Consider the following 23552-nt stretch of genomic DNA (forward strand, 5'->3'; position numbering starts at 1 on the left):
GAAAAATGTGCATGCACGTTTCATGATTTGAATCTGCATTTGCTCTTGCCACATTCATTCATTTCTTACATTTCATAAATAATAAACAATCACTTATGCACCTGATAACCTCTGCAGACTCTGTTCTAATGTCCGTCATTTTTTTATTCTCTTCTCCATCCAGACCCTGCTCTTCTCATCTCTTCTGTGATGTAAACATCACGGACCGTGGCAGATTAGTTTGACCCCTGTTCCCCGGGGACCAGGGGCACGATGACAGAGGCCCTACATGTGCGTGTCAGTATTTTTGTTTGTGTGTTATGTTTATGTGTTGCAGTTGGTGTAGTTTGCTCATGTGATAACATCTTTACTTTAATGTGTCCGCCAACCTTGGGTGAAAGTTTGTCAGGGGTTATGGTGTTAATTTCAGGTCCAACCAACTCCCACCATCCAAGTATATGCCACCCATAAGGCAGTCAACAAATGTAACTCCATTTAGAGTCATTTAAAGACATTTATTAAACTGCGCTGAAGCTTGTTGAGTGAAATATCAAAATTTTATATAACATAACTGGGGTTTAGGCTACATAAGAGTAATTTTGGGTCAATCTGTCCCGGTACCACATTGCAGCAACCGTTATTTAGTTAACACTTTGTCTACAATAAATTAGTTACACTATTATATTTCCTCATCTGGTCATAGTTTGAACCAAACTGTTGACACAGTTGACAAAATGAGAATTCAATTGGAGGAAACATCTTTATTTGAGTTAAGTCAAGTGTTAGGGGCATGAACCTCGCAGAGCCCACATGACACTGCCAGGGGCCAATATTTTCCCACAGCTCAATATAAATAGCCTGTAAGTGTGGGGTGATTGTGGGCAGGCAGGGGCACTCAAGGGAGGATCCCATCCACCCACAACAGCACATTCTTGTCCACCTAGCCCTGCAGGGCACTAACACCTAACTACATGAAAACAGCCCTCCTCCCCTCACACCTTTTCTTCATCACCTGTTTCCACACCTCTTTGTCAACTCCTCTTTCCTCCTCATCAGGGATCATTTGGCCGAGGTCTCCACTGACATCATGCTTGGTCACACCAAGCTCTTGTGCATGCCTTACGCTCCACCATTGACCACCATAGCATGCCAAATTGCACACATTCACTCACCTTTCATTTAGAATGCTAGCAACCTCAAATCTGCAACCTACTTTGGGTGTAACATGTTATATCTTCAAAGCCACAGGATTCAAACAATGAATGGGAGAGTTTAATCATAGTTTTATTTGTGCTCTGCATGTTGTCTGCAACAAGGCACATTTGGTAAACATAGCAAGAAGGAATAGCTCAAAGACAAGAGATTACATGCATTTGAGGACAATATGGCTTTTAATGGCATGACCTGTCCATGAAGTAATATAGTTTCACAAGTCAAGATATCTTCAAAGTAAGAAGGTTCCAAACTGCAATTAAGTAAGATGGATTTAAAAAAAAAAAAAAAAGGAGAGACTTGAAAAACATAAATTAGGAAGGAAATAACTTTCCATACAAGGAAAATGAGCTTGTGTTTGCAGATCTAAGACTCTAAATCTTGGCAAATAGAGGAAAAATGTGTAGTGCAATGAGAGTTTTACAAAGTGCTCTAGCAGCTTGATGATCGTTCAAAGGAAACCTCAGGTGACTTCCTCATCTTAATGTTAATGGACTGTAATGTCAATATGAATCTCACACAGTTACTTTCCATAATTACAGTTTGAATTAGCACTTTTCCAACTATGATTATTCTACAGCATGGCTTTAATCTTGATATTTTACAGTGGAAGGCTTGTTAAAAAATGCACTCGTATGTTTGCTCTATTTTAAAACGATCCTGTGTTCGACCAAGTAAATGATTACACTGATTTAGTGCTGATTTGTGTACTTCTGTGATTTATGTGAGCATTATCTGGCCAGTTGTTGACATTTGACTCATATAACCACAAGTTCACATAGGAAATGATTTACTGTGAGTATACTTGGAAACCTTGTCTCTCTGTAATTAAGACTCCATGTGGCTTCTGGTCATGCCGACCCTGTTCTGGACACCTAAATCTCCCTATTGATGGATGTGTGAAGGAGATCTGAAGTTAAATTGATACGTCAATACTACTATCATAGAATTTGACTGTTTATCAGCACTCACTACTGCTCCGTAAGAAACAAATGATATCAAATATGTCCTTTAGCTTTCTGTCACCCAGATCAGGTTGTGAAGTGAAGACGATATTTGACAGATGAAGCTACCAGCACAGCATAGGCAAAAAGCCTGATGAGGGCGCAGGAGAATCAAAACTTCACAATAAATGGGGTCTGAGAATGCCCCATGTCAGCGCAGCCTGCCTGTTTATCAAATTTGATCTCAGTGAAACACTCAAGTCTCCATTGCATTTTTAGGGCAGTGTTGCAAAGTATATGCTGCAAAAGAAGGGACAGTTTTCATGATGAAGCCTTTCAGCACTACATAACCCATGAATAAGAACCTGCTACAGTTTCTGTTTATGCTAGCAAATCAGTTGCCACAGCCAGGAAAAGTGAATCAGTCTTTGCCACTACTAATTATAGAAAGGCATCATATATACACCTGCTGCCTCTGCTGCCTGCCATCCTAGAACATAAAGGCCGAGTGACTTCTTAAATGACAAGTGCTGATTTGGTTTCCCATTTTTATCACGTTGGGAGAAGAATTTGTGTTTATGGTTATGGGGTAGTGCACAAGAATGTGCATATGAATGCACACACACACACACACACACACACACACACACACACACACACACACACACACACGCACACACACACACACACACTCTCTCTCTCTCTCTCTCTCTCTCTCTCTCTCTCTCTACTATCTCCAGTGACATTAGTCACTGCAAGCTGCCACCTGAGCACCATATCCTGTTGTGTAAATCTGCAGACAGCTACAGTCATTCTGACTGATGGGCTCCAAATCAGTGTGAAGAGGCCCAGCAGTGATGAAAGTGGTTCCTCCCAGCAGCGTGGCAGGTTGATGGCTTTGATCCGGGAGAAGTTTTATTACCACTTTGGGGTATACCTGAAGTAAGAACCAATGTGTTGTATTAAAAGAAGTGTGGAGACCCTCCACAGTAGCAGTGGCTCAGTCCACAAGGACTTGGCTTGTGGACCAGATGGTGGTCCACAAGCTGCTCCCAGGACGCCGTTACATGGCTGCCCATCACACCACCATTTCTCCATTACTTGGATGTCTACAGGCCCTTTTTGTGTGTGTGCATTTTTAGCATTTTTAGTTTATTTATTTTATTAGGAATACTTTAATAATCCCCGAAGGGACATCAGAAGCTCACTCTCGCACACGGTTAGTCATCACACACATGCATTTATAATGTGTACAGACCCTGTAACACACACACACACACACACACACACACACACACACACACACACACACACACACACACACACACACACACCCACACACACACACACACACACACACACACACACACACACACACACACACACACACACACACACACACACACACACACACACAAGGGACCTGTAGGCATGCAGTGAGGGGGAAGTATACACTCATGTGCGTGTGTGTTTGCATGTGTGTGTGTGTGTGTGTGTGTGTGTGTGTGTGTGTGTGTGTGTGTGTGTGTGTGTGTGTGTGTGTTTGTGCCCTTGCGTGTATGTGCATGCTCTGGCCTGGTATGTGTGCTTATCAAATGTAAAATGAATTTCCCATTGGGGGTTGATAAAGTCCATAAAATTGAAATAAATAAATAAATAAATAAAATCCTGTTTAATTATACAACAAGAGGCTATGATCATTTTTTTACTTGGGTGTCTTTTTTGGTTAGTTGATTTTTTTTTTTGCCAACAGGATTACCTAAAGCCATGCATTTTAATGAACTTTAATCAGTGGGACTAGTTTAGATGAGACTCAATTGAGATAATTTTCTTTAATTTTTTAGGGAACCGTCTTGATAGCAGTCATATTTTGGTAGTTTTATTTTGTAATATCTGCCCTGTAAATGATGGTTACAGGGCTTTGAGATAGATTTTTGAATACTTGATTGAATTAAATGGGCTGTGGGGCATTGGTGAAAGGACACACTCCACTGATGACCAGTGTGAGTTCCTCTTCTCTTTCATTTCCTTGCTACTTCTGTACTTATGTATTCTACTTTTGTTATCTGAGAAACTTGAGCTGTTAATCTCATACAAGAGATTTGAAGTTGAACTACTTAAAACAAACATACATAGTTCAAAGGGATTTTAAAGTGGGTTTTTCCATCACTTTGTTTGCATGATTTTTCTTTTCTCAGTATGTTCGACTCTGTGGTGGAAGTCTTTGATCTGTACAGTGGCAAAGAGGAACTAATCAGAGTTTTCTGCTCACGAGGCAGTCCACACCCATTCTCACCCCATGTCTCCTGAACTATAGAAGCCACATCTGCAGTGACATCATTAGCAAAACAGTGCAGCAGATGAAGAATATTACATTATTAGTAGCTCACATTGTCATTGATTTTCATATGAAATCTGATTATGAAATGGTTATGTGAGGAATTCTGAAAGCAACTGAAAAAGCTAACAACACGCAACAAAAATGCAGGGAATACTCAGAAAGCGACATCTGTGGCGGGTGAATTTGTGTGTCTTGTAACAGAAAAAGAGAATAATCAAACACATGACAAGGTTGATCAACAAAAACAGCATTTGAGCAAATGCCTGAACAGCATTTGTTGTGCTGCCAGCACCTGACACAAAACCACACATGGAGAGCAAGAGTTTGACATTGGCCAGAGGAACAAAAGCATTGTCAGTACGGACCCCTGAGGAGATCAATTTGCTCCCCCCATTTTCAGGCCTTTCAACAGGGTTGAATAGAGGACAGAGGGCTGGTCGCAGCAGCGGGGGGGCTGGCAATGTTTCTTTAGTAGGGGTGTTACGACAAACAAATCACAGGGATGAGACGCGGTCTAGTTTTTGTGATAAGCCTGTGATTTACACCTGGATCACTCAGCTTGATAAGGGATAATTAGTTTGAGATTACCGTGGTCACTTACAGTTTCTCAAATTAAAGTGAGTGTAAATCTGTGAATAAGTGAGCCAGTTTAAAGAGTGTTGTTGTGGTTCTCTTGCTTTATTAGGATTAGATAGTACTGAAGCAGAAACAATGTGAATTCCGATTATAATTAAGACTGTATCCATCATTATGGAAGAAAAATGTTGTTAATGTGTAGTACAGTATTTTTCTTTTTGTTAGCAAAAATCAAATTTTTATATAAAAATACTGATAACCACAGCATTATGCCTTTACTTTTAACCTGTGTGACAATTAGGATTTAACCTTACTCATCAAACCGATTATTTTATCTATTAACATTGAAAGCATTAAAAAGTGAGAAAGGCATGATAATTTTTCAAAGGAGAAAGTAATGTTTTCAAATTGTCCAACCAGTAATTAAAAAATCCAAAGATATTCAACCAGCAATGAACTCTAAAAACATCTGTTACTCATATTAGTGCCACAGAATATTTAACATGTTTTACTTTAAAACAAAGGGCTCAATTACTATTGGATTATCATGTTAGAGATTTTTCATCTTTTCAATTGATTTAATAGTGTTAATGACTATGTTTATTAAATAAAAGCGTTTGTCATCTTCTTAGTTAGGGCAATGTGTTTAATATAACACTATTTATGCATTTAAACTGTCAAAGTATTTTATCAGAGAAAGACCCGACTAACCTAAAACCCATTGCATCAACATTTTCCGTACATTATAAATATTATAGATGGGTCTTCCAAAAACAAGCAGAATTGTATGATTTGGATATATAGAGAGCTTTTTATACATCCCTAGAAGCCATTGTTCCCTCACCTTTACTAAGCTTACCAAGTTCACACTCATTTAAAAGTTATAAATCCTCTCAATGTAGAGATGGTTGTGTGCTGACAACCTGAGTAAAGCTGAGCCCTTGTATAAAATGTGGCTCTAACTTTAGTGGAAAAGAAAAAGCAAGTAAACAGTGGGCGTCTAAAGACAAATCGAGAAGAAACGCGCGTCTCATAGGTGGAGAAAGGAAAAAGTCATTATTGAACGGGTTAACTTTGAGTCATACCAGGCTCCGAGAAGTAGAGAAATTAGAAAAATTCCTCCGCCGCGGCGACAAAGACGCACAAAACATTAACTTCTAGTGTGTTTGCGCATTATTTCCAAGCTGAAAATGAACGCTTTTTATCGCATTTGGATTTTTTTCAACTATTAATAAACAATTATGATTTAGAATTAAGCTTTTAAACAGTTTTACATAGCTTTTTTTTTTTTTCCCCCAGAGCGACGATAGATCCCCGCTGACTTCAGCGGAAGGATACCAGTTATCGCGTCTACTGCCAGTGACTTCAGTGACTGTCTGTGAGCGGAGAGGTGGGAGAGTTTTTCACGGGTGTGTGTTACCAGAAAGCGCTAAATGTTATATTTTTTAGAGTTGTTTTTAACGGAAAGTCTTTTATGGCACGTCTCTAAACGGCAGAAATGCTGTAGTTTTGGAACTAGCACTACTTTTGACTCTTGACTCGTTTCCAGCGACTTTTTAAGAAGCAAACGTCCCAGGAGACAACTTCACTTTGGGTTGGCGACCTTATGTGGATTTTACAGAAAATATGGAGCATATCCCCGGTTCCTCTTCGGGCAAATCACTAGTCTTTGTCTTCAGTTTCATTCACCTCTCTTTGGGTAAGTTTGTCATTACCGTAAAAGTTTATTTTCAATAAATCATAACTTGGCACGGTCACGTTTTGTTGCCTCCGCATCAGCGGGACGTCGGGCAGACGTAGCATCTCCACGGAGCGACCGTGCACTTGTGTTTAGCTAGCTGGGTGAAAAGTTGACATCGAGTAGGAAGTCCTGTTCCTCTAAATACATCTGGATATAATTTAAACCTTTATAAAATGTTAATTCACGTTCAATCGCGAAAGCCAGCAAATGAACGTGTGTTTTATTGTGTTAAAAACTCCCGTGGAGTCCTGAATGCATACCTCCACCAGGCCACTGAAACGGACTCGGAACGTCGAACCGACTAAATTCAAGTGTTTTTTTTTTTAGTTGATTTTGAGAACTATGACCTGTTTGTAGACGACTGGTCTGAGATGCACCGCAACACCTCCCAAATGCTGGAAAGCGAGGGTAAGAGAAATCAAAATGGACTCTTAAACCAGCTTTAAATAGTCAACCTTAACCCCAAGAGATGCTAGTGATGACTGCCTAACGTGCACTGCGCCAATTAACTATGTTTACGCTGGAGCTCAGAAAATCGGGTCTATAAATGAGATATAAATAAAGTATTGGAAAAGAAAATGTATGTAATATCCTCACAAGTGACTTAAATGCAATCTGAGTCGCTCAAGTCTGTTAATTAGCGCCCAATTATTGGAAACCAGTTCGGGTTGGTGAGTCCATGTTTGGCGCCTGGGTCATTTCAGAGTGGGCCAGAAATCACTGAAGAACAAAATGCTTGTATTGCACAGAAAGCACGAAGTAATGAGGTGTACTTTTAAATACGATCAGGTAGCAAATGAAAGAAGGGAAGAGATTTTTCAAATACTGTATACCAACAGATTGACAGATGTCAGATTATATTACAGCTATTTCCAAAGGGTCACAAAGCATTCCGTTTGAACTTGGGTTATACCCACGTGTTCATGATTTATAACTTAACGCAGGCATTGCTTTGATATTTTTGTTCCATGTGCATTTTATCCAGAAATATAAATTAATGTAAAAGCCTTTTTTTCCTTAATTTATCCTATATCGGGTTCAGCTCCCCCCTCACCCCCCTAGATTCGATTTATCATTTGGGAATGTGAAGTTAAAGAGTAGAGAGTAGAGTAGAGAAGGACTTTATTCATCCCTTCAGGAGGGGCCATCAGGGAAATTAGTTTCTCTGTCACATTACACACAGCACAGTACGCACAAAGAAAGAAAAGACACACAGAAAGTAATGCCAACACCAAATAGAAAGAGTAATAAATAATACATAACCCACTAATAAAGGAATCTACAAATACAGAGACCTAAATGGGTTTAGGAATAAAGGGCCTGAATAAATTAACCTGGATAGGCATGGACTGAATATTATATTAGTGTGTATATTGTTTATTGTTTACATATTACATGTTTACATATGTTTATTGTTTACATAAGACTTCACTTAGATTGTGGTTTCTTTTCTTAGTAAGATGATCATGTAATGTTTCTTCTCCATATGTTTCTGTGGCGCATCAAGAAATAAGACCTCACAATAGCCCTTTTACTCTGTATTAGGGGAAGCCTTGGCAGTGGGGTGTTGTTTTTTTTTCATTTTATGTGCTTTTTTACCTTTCTTTTTAGTTCACAGTTGATATACTGTATGTTGCCCTGCTGTTCTTCATTATATTTTCATGGACAGTAGATGACTTCTGAGCACTAAAGTTCCACAAAAGAAGAAAAGACAATGTACAAGTGCTGCAGGCAGTGCAAGGAGGGGCAGTGGAATGTTGTTGGTGTTTGACATTCCTGCCACCCTCCTCCCTCCCTCTCTGCTCAGCTTCTTTCTCTTTCTCTCCCCCACACTCTTTGTTCACCATGATTTCCCTCACTCTCCTCTCTCCATCCTCACCTATACTTTCACCCATTTTCCCCAAAGTTACTGAACTTCCATATAGTTGATATAATACCACAACATGAGCAACTGATCACAGCTTGAGAGCTCTGCAAAGCGCAATGTGCATGCACGCTCATGTAAGATATGGTGACGTAAGGTTTACCCATACTTAAATACCACCTGTAGCCTCAACCAGTTTTTAAATACATATGAATATTTATTGTTCCACCAGTTCTATTATAAAATTTGAAAAGCTGTTTTCAACGGATGGGTCACAACAGTGATGTCCCACTTTGAACGTGTGGTGAAAAGGCTTATAATGGCAAAATATAATTTAGTAATTAAAAAAGTAGACAAAGAGGATATTCACTATTACGGGGAAGTCGGAGCCAGTGCCCATTGACACTCACATACCACAAAGGAAATAGCAGAGAGAATAGATGAGAAATCTCTATCCCCTAGAAAAGAAGGCGATATCAGTGACATAGCACTACTTGTGTTATTTTAAAAACTAAGGGTCAGTCTTTGTGAACAGATGTCCACCTTTTAAAAAATGATTTAGCAAATTGCCAATAAAGGAGGAACTGCAGCCAGCTAGTCTTCACTCACATCTTTGTGTAGATCAGGAATGTGTCTCTTTCGTGACTTTAATCCCTAAGGACGAAACATGTTCAGTTACACAAGAAGCGCTAAAATTTCAGTTCATTCATTCTCTAAAAACCATAGAGAAACTTCCATAGACAAAGATACACACAGTGAGGTCTGTCTTGCTTAACGACACAAGTCTGAAAGTGCTTTATTTTTGTTCATTACTTCCCCATAGATGATATATTATGGCTCCTTTTCCATCTGAATGTCAGTCATAAATTTAGCAAAATATCTTTTAAACGTGTTGCACCTGAAGCTAAATTTAGCTGTAAATTGATTTTAATGTATGGGCATCCCTGCTGAGACTGTTGCCCCCGCAGCCTGGCCCCAGATAAGCGGTTGATGATGGATGGATGGATGGATGGATGATTTTAATTAAAATTAACCTCTTCCTATATTCCTCTTGATTTCTTTTATGAGTGGATGTGTTGCTGTCTTTATTTTTAAATCACAAGGGAATTCAAAAAAATGTTTAATGATTCTGCTAAAATGAAAGGAAAATGTGTACAAAACTGTGGTGAGACCAGCGATGTTGTTTGGTCTAGAGACAGTGTCACTGAGGAAAAGACAGGAGACAGAGCTGGAGGTAGCAGAGATGAAGATGCTGAGGTTCTCTCTGGGAGTAACCAGGAAGGATAGGATCAGGAATGAGTACATCAGAGGGACAGCACTTGTTAGAGGTTTTGGAGATAAAGTCAGAGAGGCCAGACTGAGATGGTTTGAACCTATCCAGAGGAGAGATAGTGAATATGTTGGTAGAAGGATGCTGAGTTTTGAACTGCCAGGCAGGAGGCCTAGAGGAAGACCAAAGAGGAGGTTTATGGATGTAGTGAAAGAGGACATGAAGGTAGTTGGTGTGAGAGAAGAGGATACAGAAGACAGGGTTAGATGGAGGCAACTGATTCACTGTGGCGACCCCTGAAGGAAAAAGCTGAAAGGAAAAGAAGAAGAAGAAGTTTAATGATTCTGCTACATTTTCAACCAAAACAACATTGTCCCTGTAAATACAAAAACTATATTATACAATATATAATAATAATCATATAATCATAATAATATTATAACTGATAGTGAATTACAAATGTTTTCTCACAGAAAAGAGAAAACTGATGTCCCTTCTTTTCTTCTCATATGTAGTTGTCATTTTAATGATAACATTTGGACCCATTTCACAATTACAAGCATGGAGAGGCTTTTTCCATTTTGTCAATTTTTTTCAAAAAGTTATTATTATAAGGCAATTGCGTTACATACAGATCTGAAAAAAATGGCTGATAATTCTGATGTTAGACATGCAGAATAAATGACGGCCATCATCACACAGATGAAAGCTTGAGACATGCTTCCCCTCAGTTTTTTTGAAGATTAGGGTTTTTGCCATCAACAAAACCTATCACTGTGGACTGCTGAAACAACATGATATTACATGTGAAAACTTTTAACCTGTCATTTTAATCTATGTCAAGCATGTGTAAAGGTCCATAATGTTTTTTTTTTTATGCATGAGAATGCTACCATGTTCGTTCTAGGGTCAGTTCAGATTCTTGAGGAAGTGTTGGTGCCATTTTTGTGGCACACAATAATGTTTTTTTTTCACTTTGGTGGAGTGTGGATGGTTGCATTTATTTGCCCAGTGCAAATAGCTTGACAGTGTGTTTGTTTCTATGTATTTATATATGCATGTATAACAATTTGATGAAGGCAAACTGTTGTGCTGCCCATGATTTACATCCACCCTCGCAAAGCTGTAGCTGTGAAATGTGATTTATTTCTGCAGTTGTTGGCCCTGTGCAGTGATACAAAGATATTAATTGAACGACCCACAACAGTGGAATAATTACTGACCACTAGTTCTACCCACTTCCCTGTCGGTGGTAACACAAAAGATTTCTTCCCTATAACACCCTTGGAGCTGTCCTTTTATTCTTTCCACGTCTGCTCTCTGCAGATGTTTTCTCTAGAACCTACATTTTCTTCAGTGTGTTCCATGTTTCAAGTTATATTCAAGTTATGTTCAAGTTGGCATTCTTGCACCCTTTTGATTGGTGGTGTGTTTAAAACACACAGCTTGTTGTTGTAGTAGAGAGTAAATCATGTATAGGTCTGTATTTGTAACTGGGGACGGTCTGTCTCTGGCAGATGTGCAGTTTGTTTGGATTTCACTACGCATATACAGTGTAATGAATGCAGGGTTGGCGTATGCCCCTTCATTGAATTGCAATAATTTCCAAAATTTTTGGTTTTGGAAATATGAGGTTACATGTGAGGAAAAGTATATCTTCTTGCATTCTAAAATTAAGATGTCAAATTTAAATGACGAAGAATACCTTCTTGTTTCCTTATATTTTGCTAAATTTATTTGTGGTCACCAGAATGTGAGAATCTGGCATTGTTTTCTCCCAGAAATGGCTGTTAGAGATTATTCATTCAAACCAGTTATTGGTTTTTTATTTTATATATACAACAGGGAAAACAAAGTAACTACAAGCAGAGGATGAGTCACTAAATTGCATTTAGGACACAACTATTACACTTGAATTGAACGGAAGAAGTTACAGCAAATTAAATATATTTGCTTGGTTCAGGTTACTTGGAGAATAGTTTGTTAAAAATATTGTACAAAAATAAGTAACAGAGTCAAGTTGCTGTTTACACTATTCAGCTTTGCAAAGTACACTTGACACATCATGAACACAGTTTGCCAGACCTAGAGCTGCATTTGATCTTCCTTGGCTTCACTGTGGCATCATGGAATTTAATGAGATTTTCATACTTTATCATAAATACTGTCTGAGCGTGTTCTTGAGATTATCTGTATTTAGTAAATTCTCAAATTTAAAAATAGATTTGAACAGCTCAAAGGGCTAAAAGTAATGAGTTGTAAGAATAACCCTTTTTGTGTTGAGGACATTTCATTCAGGTGTCTATAAACTTTTCAACTGACATGGTGGTGGAACTTTGCTAGTACAGGGAAATTAAATATCGTGGTCCTTGCTAATGCAAGTCCAATTTGTGGTGAACAGCAGGTTGCGAGTCAATACACACACCAGCTATTAATAAAAACAGACATTTCACTTCCGCAACACTAAGCTGGAGGTCAGTGTTCTCTACCTGGAACTGGTTTGTTGTCTGTGATACAACCTTATAACCACAGTCTGGGAAAATGAGCATAGAAAAAAACCCTGATTATAGACTTGGAGTCCAGCAGGAGTCTTAAATGACCATGGTTGTTGTACAGGGAAAAACCATTTCCTAGTATGAAAAACAATAGTGCTGTTTGACTAAGGTTGAATATTATCCTTTAGGGGACTCTAAACAACTTGCCATGCCTTTTGCGTCTGTCATACTGGCGCTTCCCCTACTTGGTGGTTGTGGCAGGAAGGGCTGCAGGGGTCTTATAGAGTAGTTTAAGGCTATGGGACATTCCCATCAGTGCTATTAATGGAAGTTAATTATTTCTCAGGCCTTCCTGAAAGCTTACTGTGTAGCAGAATGCTGAATATTTGAACTATCACTGACATCACTAGCTGCAGTACCCATAGTGCTGTTGTTCAAGGTCATTTAGTGTGTACTTGTGTTAAAGCTGTGAGAGGCACATTGCTGTAGATCAATTTGCCACAGTTCTGTTTTCTTTTTTTGAGTGATTAGACCAAATTTATTGAACAAACAGTAATTACCAGTATTACAACAGTATATTTCCTACAGAGAAAGGTCTTCATGTTGTGTGTTGACATTCTGGTTGGCATTAAATTTTAAATTGGCATTTTCCTTATCATGCCCTTGCAACCTGGATTATAAAGGCCCCTGGGATGTATATATACGTGCACCTCTGTAGCTCGCCACCATAATAACTTAAAGTGGGTGTAGACTTATAGATGTTCATTGATTGAAGTATTGATGTTGGAATGCATAGGAGACAAAGTGAAAGTCATAAGTATGGGTTTGCTGGCATTTGGATTAAATGTGTTAATGCATCATCAATACTGCTGGACCATTTTTTTCTGTTTAAATCCTTGGTTCTTATGAATATAAGAAAAATCAGTCAAGATATGACTGAATAAAAAAATTAACCACATGCAACACCATAGGAGATGATGTCTGTGGAACTGTGCACTGTGAACATGTTAACAGGGAATTACTATGACCATGTGGGTTGAGTACTGTTCACGCTTTAGCAGTTATGAGGTACTGTACATAGAATTCAATATCAATACTTAGCAGTATGTAAAATAACGGTCAAAGGAATAACAAAAAAAGCCAAGAGGCCACAAGAAGAGACAGACTGTAAGACTGCCAGTCTGTTTTCTTGTCACACCCACTGCATGTAAATGGCATACCATTTGTGTGCTGTTTATTTCATACGTGGGTCTTTGAACATACTGCTATCTCACGTACTGTTTTACGGTACTAAATATTGCATGTTGGTAAGGAATTGCAGTCAGCTGGCTGTATGTTGAAGGATGAAACCAGTTCACTGTACCAAGGTTTTGCTGAGGTATCAGAAAGTGTTTTGACAAGCGTGATGGAAAAAATAGTTCAGAACTGAAGATTATTGAAGGCATTGCTGTATACCTGCTAGGGCAGTTGTTGGTGAGCACCTTTCAACATCCACACCACGCAAGATCGCAGTTGTGGTGCAGAAAATCTTAATAGACAACAGCACAGCAAAAAACTTTACAGCCCAAACACAAACTGACTTCATTTTGCTTAGTCCATAGTGTTCTGTCCACATGCAGGAATTTGTCTGGAACCGTAGGCATCCCCAAACCCGTAATGTGTCATCATTGTTATCAGAGGGGCTGGATTTTCTGTTTTCAAAAGTTTGTTTTCAGGTCCTCAAAGTACTGCTGTAAAGGGGTTAGGTGTAACAGATGCAAATTCACATTTGAAATTCTTACATCTTCCATACGGATTTAAGGGAATAAATTAGAGATTTTAGAGATTTTAGATTCTTGATTAATTCCACTGGGATACATTCTTTCCCTTAGATTTGAACCATTCCTGAGAAGCGTGGACTGCCATTAGGGTGCCCAATACATATCCTTGCTCAAGGATAGTTCAATGGTTGGACTTCCAAGAGTAGAAGTCTAAACATTGAACCACATTTCATGAACTGAACGCTATTTTGAGCTACAGCAGTCCAAAAATGCTCTGTGAACATAACTGGAAATGTCTGCATTTACTGTCTTTTTTTTGTCATAAAAGTTCTGAATCTGAAAAAATATGAATGAGCAAGGGAAAGTCCCTGCATTTTCCTTGTCTAGTTTGTTTCCGTCTTTTTCCCTTCAAGCACACAAAAGAACTTAGATGTACCAGAACAATTGTTATTTGAAAATGTCTCCATCTTTCAGGATAAAGATGGAGGTTGTCCCTTGCAATTAACACCTTCATTGTTTCTTTTGGCGTGGTTCTGTCTGTGCAACTACCCTCTCAACTAAAGTTGATCTAAAAGATTAAAGCCTGAAAGCCCCTGCTTTGTTTGTGCGCCTGGTTCTTCTGCTGTTTGTGTGGGCCAGCAAAGTTTCCCTCAGGCTAAAAGTGTTTAGTTTGAGCCTCCTCTCCCTCTTTCCATGCTGAGTTAAGGGTATTTTATTGCAAGCTACCATGACGACTATTTGGCATGCTGGATATAGACTTGAACAGCAATTCCAGGAAGTGGGGTTACTTCCTTACTTAGTGTGAACAACTTCCTGCCCTCTGCTGTATGGATGTGTGCCAGGTCTAGTGACACACGTTCAGTACGTGTGCAGTTTTGTCTGTAGTTTCATAATTACTTCCGCATCTCATCGCTTCAACAATTCTATCTCGACCACCTCTCTCTCTCTGTCATTGCTTCTGCCTGTTGAAAAGACTTATTCTATTTCATGACTTGCTGAATCTCTCAAGTGACCTGCTGTTGTGTCAGGGACAAAGCATCGGTGAACGCTGAGGGAGCATCCAGCATAATGACAGCAGAGAATACACACACACGCACACACTTTCAGATGCAGTGATTTTCTTTTATGTATGGATTCTGTCAGAAAAATTCACACTTGAAAAAGTGGTTTGAACTTTTCGCATGAATTTATGTACTTTGTGGCATTCACAATTTACCTGTGTATGCATAATAATAATAATAATAATAATGTAATAATGTTCATCACCTTTGTTCAGTGGTTCACACCATGCAAGCATTTTCTAATAAGCACTAAACTCAAAATGCAGCTGAGGATAATGGAATGTCATGGTAGGTATTTTTTAACAAAGAGAAACCAGGCCTGATGTGTACATATTTACATTAAATTTAATAGCATCCAGTATTTGCAATATGCTATTCACAACATTATATTTACACTATAAAGCACATGCTAAGATGTTTGAATTCAGTAGAATAAACCAAAGCATATACATGAGTGTACAAAATTAAGATTTTTCCCTTTAACATCAATTTCAGTATATCAGTTGACTTATTGTCTGCTGAGGCATGGCACCCTACTCTTCACTAAGGGTGGCTCTCAAGTCATTGAAGTTCTGGGGTACAGAGTTACAAGCTTCTGCAGGGAAGCTCAGCTGATAGATCTTCTATAAATTCAGATGTGGAGAAAGTGCAGGTCCCTCCATTCGAGGTACCACAGTCTCTAGCTGCCATTCCTTAATGATGTGTCCTTGATGAGCAGGAGCATTGTCGTCTATGTAGATTAAATTAGGTCTGTTTAGTTCATGCAGGGGCACACTCACTGGATTAATGTTATTCAGGTGGTATGGGCTTGTCACTGAACCATTCACAAAGAGTAAGGCTGTTCTGTATTGACTAGAATCTAGTCATTAGACACACCTGCCCAGACTGCAGCACCACCAAAAGGTTCTTCTGGTGACGACAGTTGCTGATGCACAGTGCTCTCCTTGACATCGTTGGCGACCGTGAATTCTGCTCATTGTGAATCCTCGTTGATCAGAGAACAGAACTGATGATCATTGGTCCCTCATCAAGTGTAAATGCTGCCTCTCTGTGACTTTTCTAGTCTTTCTGTATCTCTGTTGCTGAGGATACTCTAATACTCTAAACATTCTGTTTGAATTCTCACAATGGCAAGCCATTGATCAATTGTAGGTTTTGTCTTAGTTTCATGGTGTCAAAATATGAAGTACGGTGAGAAGGACTGTTTAAATATGGATTCTGAATAAATGATAAAGTTTATTTGTTAATTCACACAACAAATACCTGTGGTGAATTTTGTTAGGTTCCTTGTTTAGAGTACAGCAAGTTGTGCAAAAAAGTACTGAAACATTGAACAGTTTCCCTTGAACAGTTTCTCTACACTTTTGCATTCAAAAGTGTAGAGAAGGTCACCTTAAGTTTCGTCCTGAAATTTCATTCATTGTTTACTTCATATTTATGCTTTCTTTCACAGTGTTGATGCCTTTTGTGTGAATCTACCTTGTAAATAGTCATGAAAATAAAGAAAACTATTAAATAAGGTGTATCCAAACTTTTGACTGGTCGTGCACATGCACATATCGTGGACAGATGTGGATGGTAAGCTTTGTTGATTCTTTGTCTTATCAAGGTTTTCATTCCTGTTTTTTCTGTCTGTGGTTCATTGATAGTGAAGTGTGAGAACAACCAGGTAAAGAGAATGCATTGTTGCTGATATGAGTCTGGCTCACAATACGTTGCTCAGTCATTCCAGTGTGTCTGAACATTTTATTTATTTTATTTGAGAGACTAATGGCTGACACCTTTTCTAAACTTGCACTAGGGTTGACAGTGGACAATTGGTTATATGCTTTTGCATGTGTGTGTCGGTGTTTATATGCACATGTGTATTAAAATAAAGTGCAAGAGGTGGCTTTTCCAAATCTGGTATGACCTTTGCATCTGACATTGTAACAGGTGCATGTGAAGGTTGTCAAACCTGTCTTTTGTTGTTGTTGCAGGTAACATGTATATCTTCTGACTGGGCTGCATTCCACACATGCCATAGTTTATGGTGTGGCATCCACTTTACTGTTATTACATTTGATGTGATTTATTTAAAACTTTAAAATAATTTTGCATTAACCAAGGTCTTCAGGAAGGTCAAAATGGAAAGAAATAGTTCCTATCTGATTAGATCTGAATAGATCATGATTTTTGTGATTTTGCTTTTAGCAGCTGTGCATATTATATGTCTAGTCACAGGCAGTCCCAAAATAGCATACATTTTTTGTGGTCCCTTGCACTGCATCTGCAGGCTATTAGTTCATGTTTTTCTTAAATCAGTGGATGTCACTGCAGTTGAAAGCATGCAGGCATACTTTTGTGCATGTGTGATGGGATCATGAATTTCACAGTGGTTTATGTACGGTATCCCCATGTCTAATGGACTATGTCTGTCAGTCTTGACTGTATTAGTCTGTTCCAGTAACAGTTCAGAGACTGGATCATGAACATTTTGTGTTGCATATTGAACACCACCTCATTAAATAAAGTGGGGTTAAGTATAGTCAAATATATTTCTCCTCAAGTACTGTTATTTTGAGTGGCACCTCACTGCAGGACATAACTCTGACTGAGTGCACTTGTAAGGGTGTTTTTGTTTTCTCAAAATCGGGTGATCTATCCCATTTTGTAAAATTAGCTTTTAGTGTTATTAATGAAACTAGACAGAGGGTACTCCGAAACCAAGGTTTCCCCATTAGATCATTCCACTTAAAAGCAGTAATCCCATGATCCTTACATGAGTTTTTGATCATGAAGACCTAGCCCTGTAATTTCTAGTCACCTTTGTACCGTTAGTAGTTTGGTATCCTTTCAAGAAATCTAGCACTGAAACATTTCAAGACAATTTCACATTTAACCGAATAGGAATGGTTTTCAGGTTGATCCTAGTTGTAGAAGTGTATCAATTGTAAAATTTTGGATCAGCAGATACCAGAATATTACTTGAATCCAGATCATACTTTCTGTAGTGGATTTAATTACATGATGATGTATTGTAATTGTCATTGTTTGTGTGTTTGTCCGTCTGTCCACCAAAAATCTTCACAATCGTTTCATGTAGAAAGATGAAACAAAAAGCACATTACTCTGGTGGCAATGGGGATGAAAATGACCTTGACCTTGAGAAAACTAGGTCAAGGTCAAATTTCATCTTTTGTACACTCAGGAAACAGATAAAATAGAAAGACAGGGGAGGAGGCCAGTGTGAGTAAGATCATAGATCAAGCACTAGCTTTTATCTATGGTGAAAGCTACTGCTTTGTACAAAATTTCAACTTCTGTACATTTTTTGCACATATTTCAGGAACTGGATAAGATAGAAAGACAAACAAAAGGCGTATTCAGTGAGGCAAGGGGATGAAAATTAGATCAAAACCTTGACCTTGAAAAACTAGGTCTGGGCTTGCGCTAGCCATTCGCCACTTCGCCATAGGCGAAGTAAATTCCAGATTGGCTACAAGGTTTTTTAGACTTGTAGCCACAGTGGCGTTCTTATTTTTACGGAAAAAAGGCTAAAACGAGCGGCGCTCGCTATTTCCGCTAGGCTATTTCCGCTAGCGAACGGCGCTAGTGCCACTATTTCCTTTAGCGAGCGGCACTAGCGCCGCTACTTCCGCTAGCGAGCGGCGCAAGCAAAAATAGCGCCGCTATTTCCGCATGCCGACGGAATTTAGCTGAAGCATGCCGACAGAAATAGCCGAAGTGACCCGAAAGCTCCTGATCATTAAATATGCACTCGGGTCATGACCTCCTTTCGTCCAATGAAAAACAAAAATATTGTTTTTTTATAAGCTAAACCCACGAATTGGTGTGCGACAAGGAGAGGACGATCAATCAAAAGAATCCAGTGTTTTATAGTAGGGTTTGTTTTAAAGTCCTCATTTTTAAACAAAGAGTAAATGCTGAGAGGGGGGAGGAGTGGTGACAGACCGATCAGAAGGTCAATGAAAGATATTATCAATACTTGTTTGTAGTCTTAGACTTTTGTTCCCTATGACCGGCAGGAATAACCAGCGATGCATGTCAATGTGTATTCACCTCGCTTGCTATTTTTCATGCCTTTTTAAATTGAAATGAAAAATCATGTTATTGAATTTAAAAAAATAAAATAAACTGTGGCATACCAATGGTGTTGTCTAGGTCAAAGTTGAAATGTCTTCTTGTCAAAGTAAAACTTACAAGTAAACATTGAGTAATATTTTGTATGACTCTATCTTCACATAGTGAATGGAAGTTTTCAGTTGTTGAATCTCACATTCATACCTGCATAAAGTAGGATAGAAATAAAGATAGTTCAGCTTGAACTGTTGACTTTAGTGTATTTTTGTAGGTAAACTGAACAGAAGATTTTGCCCTCAGAATGCAGGAAAACAATTTTCTAAAAAATTTTCTAAAAAATTTCCCTCCCCCCCACGTCCCCCCGCGACGAGCGTTGGTCGTCCACGCGCTGCGCCACTGCCTTGTGTGGCTTTTTGTGTCTTGTTCACTTCTTTTACACTGAGCCACAGTGGCTTAGTCATACTAGCTCCTGGTGCAAACCCAGTAGGTCAAGGTCAGATTTTCACCTTTATATTGTTTTCGGTACACATCTCTGAAACTGATGAGATATTATCACAAAACAAAAAGCAACATTTTCAGGAAGCCAGCGGCACAAAAATGTGTAGGTCAGGGTAAAATTTTGAATTCAGGGGTGCTGCGGGATGCTGTATTTTCTGACTGCCTTGTAGAGTTTTTTGTATTTGAACAGGAAGATCTGGCAAGACCACTTGAGGTGAATGAAGGCATACAATACCTTTATGTGTTTAGCTGTGAGTGTTATATTTGCAGGGTTGTAGTTGTGCTTTGTTCTCTTTGTAAAAACATGTTTTTGACTACCTGCTCAGCCTGCTGCCATGTGAGCACGGGCTGATTTCAGGTGGCAAACCTTTACATTGTTTTAAGACTTGCACTGCCTTTCTTGAGTCCTTATGTGTAAATGAAAAAAAAAACTTTGTTTACATTTCAAGTGAATAAAGTTTTGATTAGCTTGAATGTCAGTACAGTTGACCTTTGTCGTGGAATCGTCACATTTAAGCTGATAATTTAGCATTACTCCTTGTCCACTGTTTAACTCATCTTTTGTCTCTTACAGCCCTGCAGTGTATGGATAATAAGGCACCTTGTGTTAACAACGCTACATGTCTGACCTTAAAAAACGGCACTGAATACTGCAGGTAAGACTGCTTTGGACTGTGGGGGGAAGTACTCTTGCTGTCACCACAACTTTTCAACTATTCATTCTATATTTATACATATACTGTATAGTAATAATTATATATATATACACACACACACACACACACACACACACACACACACACACACACACACACACATACTGTATATATATTAATATAGATATATATATACACACACACACACACACACACACACACACACACACACACACACACACACACAGTATATATACACACACAGTATATATACACACACACACACACACACACACACACACACACACACACACACACACACATACTGTATATATATTAATATAGATATATACACACACACACACACACACACACACACACACACACACACACACACACACACACACACACACACACACACACACACACACACACACACACACACACACACACACCCCATCCAACTATCGGCAATCTACCCCAACCAACTACCGGCCAATAAGCTGTCTCTGTACAACATGGAAGTTCCTGTCAGGCATCATGGCGGCTAAGATGAGTAGGCACATGGATCAATATATGAGCGGGGCACAGAAAGGAGTTGGTAGTAACACCTGGGGAGCCAAGCACCTGCTGGTGGACAGAGCAGTACACAGAGACTGTAAGAATAGGCAGACCAACTTGTGCACCGCCAGGATAGACTACCAGAAAGCCTACGATTCAATGCCACACACGTGGATACTGGAATGTCTGGAACTGTATAAGATCAACAGGACACTAAGAGCCTTCATCAAGAACTCAATGGGAATGTGGAAGACAACCCTGGAGACTAACTCCAAGCCAATTGCCCAAGTTAACATCAAGTGCGGCATATACTAAGGGTATGCACTATCACCACTGCTGTTCTGCGTAGGCCTGAACCCCCTCATTCACATCATCACAAAGAGTGGCTACAGATACCGATTCCGACAACAATCAGCAATCTCCTCTACATGGATGACATCAAGCTGTAGGCCAGGAATGAGCGAGATATTGACTCACTGATCCACACCACCAAAATCTACAGTGACGACTTCTTCTTCTTTTCCTTTCGGCTTTTCCCTTCAGGGGTCGCCACAGCGACCCCATTTTCCTCCACCCTACATGGCATGTACCACCGTCAGATAGAGGAAGTGGCTGATATCAAGAAGACCTACCAATGGCTGAATAAAGCTGGACTGACAGACAGCACAGAGGCACTGATCATGGCAGCACAGGAACAGGCCCTAAGTACAAGAGCAATAGAGGCCAATATCTACCATAGTAGATCTGACCCAAGGTGCAGGCAATGTAAAGAAGCCCCAGAGTCAGTCCAGCATGTGGTAGCAGGGTGTAAGATGCTCGCCAGCTCAGCATACATGAAAAGGCACAACCAAGTAGCTGTGATAGTGTACAGGAACATCTGCACCCAGTATGGCCTAGAAGTACCCAAATCCCAATGGGACATACCACCAAAGGTGGTTGAGAATGACAAGGCTAAGGTCCTGTGGGACTTCAGCTTCCAGACTGACAAACAGCTGCTAGCTAACAAACCGGACATAGTGGTGGTGGACAAAGAGCAGAAGAGAGCAGAGGTGATAGATGTGGTGATTCCAGCCGACGCCAACATCAAGAAGAAGGAACACGAAGATATTGAGAAGAATCAAGGGTGGAAAGAACAGCTAGAACATATGTGGAAGATCAAGGTTAATGTGGTCACCGTGGTAGTAGGAGCACTCGGGGCAGTGACCCCCAAACTGGAAGAGTGACTCCAGCATATTCCTGGAACAACATCTGAAGCCTCAATCCAGAAGAGCGCAGTCCTAGGAACAGCTAAGATACTGCGCAGAACCCTCAGACTCCCAGGCCTCTGGTAGAGGACCCGAGCTTGAGGATGACACACAGATAACACCCCATAAGGGTGAGAGGGACATTTTTTAAAATATATACAGTATATATATAATTAGTATAGTATACCATGAAATAGTACCAGTACTATTTCATACAGTTGACAGGACAAAATAGAAACAAGGATCAGCAACAGCATTTTGAAAACATTGCTGTGTGAGTGCAGAACTGTTTCAGCAGTGTGAACAAATTAACTCAGTATCAACCGACACGGGACATGCATCCTCATCTTGTTACATAAATGACCCCGACACTGACACTCACAACACTGTAGTGTCCATAACAGCAGACCAGTAGTATAGAAATATTCATAGTTTGACAACCATCTAATTTTACACTGGGTTTTATAGTAAAACAGGTAACCAGCCCTATAGTTTTCAGTCTTCTACCAGTGGAGCTATTGGGCTATTCAGGAAGATTGCTGAAGCTTAAAGGCGAGCAGTGACCTGTTAGATCTAAACATTCCTCTTTGTGACGGCTTAACCCAGTTTGTAAGTAAGACTGAGTTATGTTTCTGACTGTACTCACAAACTGGAGCCAAATTAAGTGCGAAAACATATCATACCTGTTTCATGGACCTGATCATATTACCCCAAATATGATGTGAATCACTCATGGTGTCTGTTCCCACAGGGTTTGGAATTTCAACACTGTACTACTTCAGTAAATAGTCTCAGTGAAACAACGTTCCATAATCAGTGTTTGACATTCTCATTCCCTGATTGAAGGTCACAGAGACATTGTAATGCCTGTGTAAAGGGAATGAGAGGTCTGTGTTTAGTGTATTTGAATAATATTGTTTAATTTAGAGCCAAATGATGTTTCACTATGAGCAGCTAATTCTTTATTCACTGGCTACAAATGCCTTTTATGGATGTCAGTTACATTTTTCAGCGGAGAGGGCTTGAGGACAATCTGGCGGAGCTTGTCAGTGAAAATCAGGCTTTTAATCATGGAATTTAGCGTAATAATGAACTGATCCAGTAATGGAACTGAGGATGGTGAATCAGAGGAAGACAGAGAAATTGCAGGGTATGCATATGTCAGCATGCACCTGTGAGCGAAGACGGTGTTAGTCTGAGTGAGGCATCTTGAGATTGGTCAAGAACAGAAAGAAAACAATGATAAATATCTGGAGCATTGGAGAAT

General features: G+C 39.5%; 1 protein-coding gene across 1 annotated transcript in view; it reads left to right on the forward strand.

Annotated features, from left to right (window-relative positions):
* The first annotated feature begins 6164 nt into the window (after window positions 1-6164).
* notch2 (notch receptor 2) overlaps window positions 6165-23552 on the forward strand; it is a 48205-nt gene continuing 30817 nt past the window's right edge. Inside the window, exons 1-2 of the mRNA XM_068318455.1 lie at window positions 6165-6751; window positions 20399-20480. Of these exons, the coding sequence (XP_068174556.1) occupies window positions 6679-6751; window positions 20399-20480 (155 nt within the window). The 5' untranslated portion in view covers window positions 6165-6678. The remainder of the gene's footprint in view (window positions 6752-20398; window positions 20481-23552) is intronic.

The sequence above is a fragment of the Antennarius striatus genome, chromosome 7 (genome assembly GCF_040054535.1).
Source record: "Antennarius striatus isolate MH-2024 chromosome 7, ASM4005453v1, whole genome shotgun sequence".
NCBI classification, from domain to species: Eukaryota; Metazoa; Chordata; class Actinopteri; order Lophiiformes; family Antennariidae; genus Antennarius; species Antennarius striatus.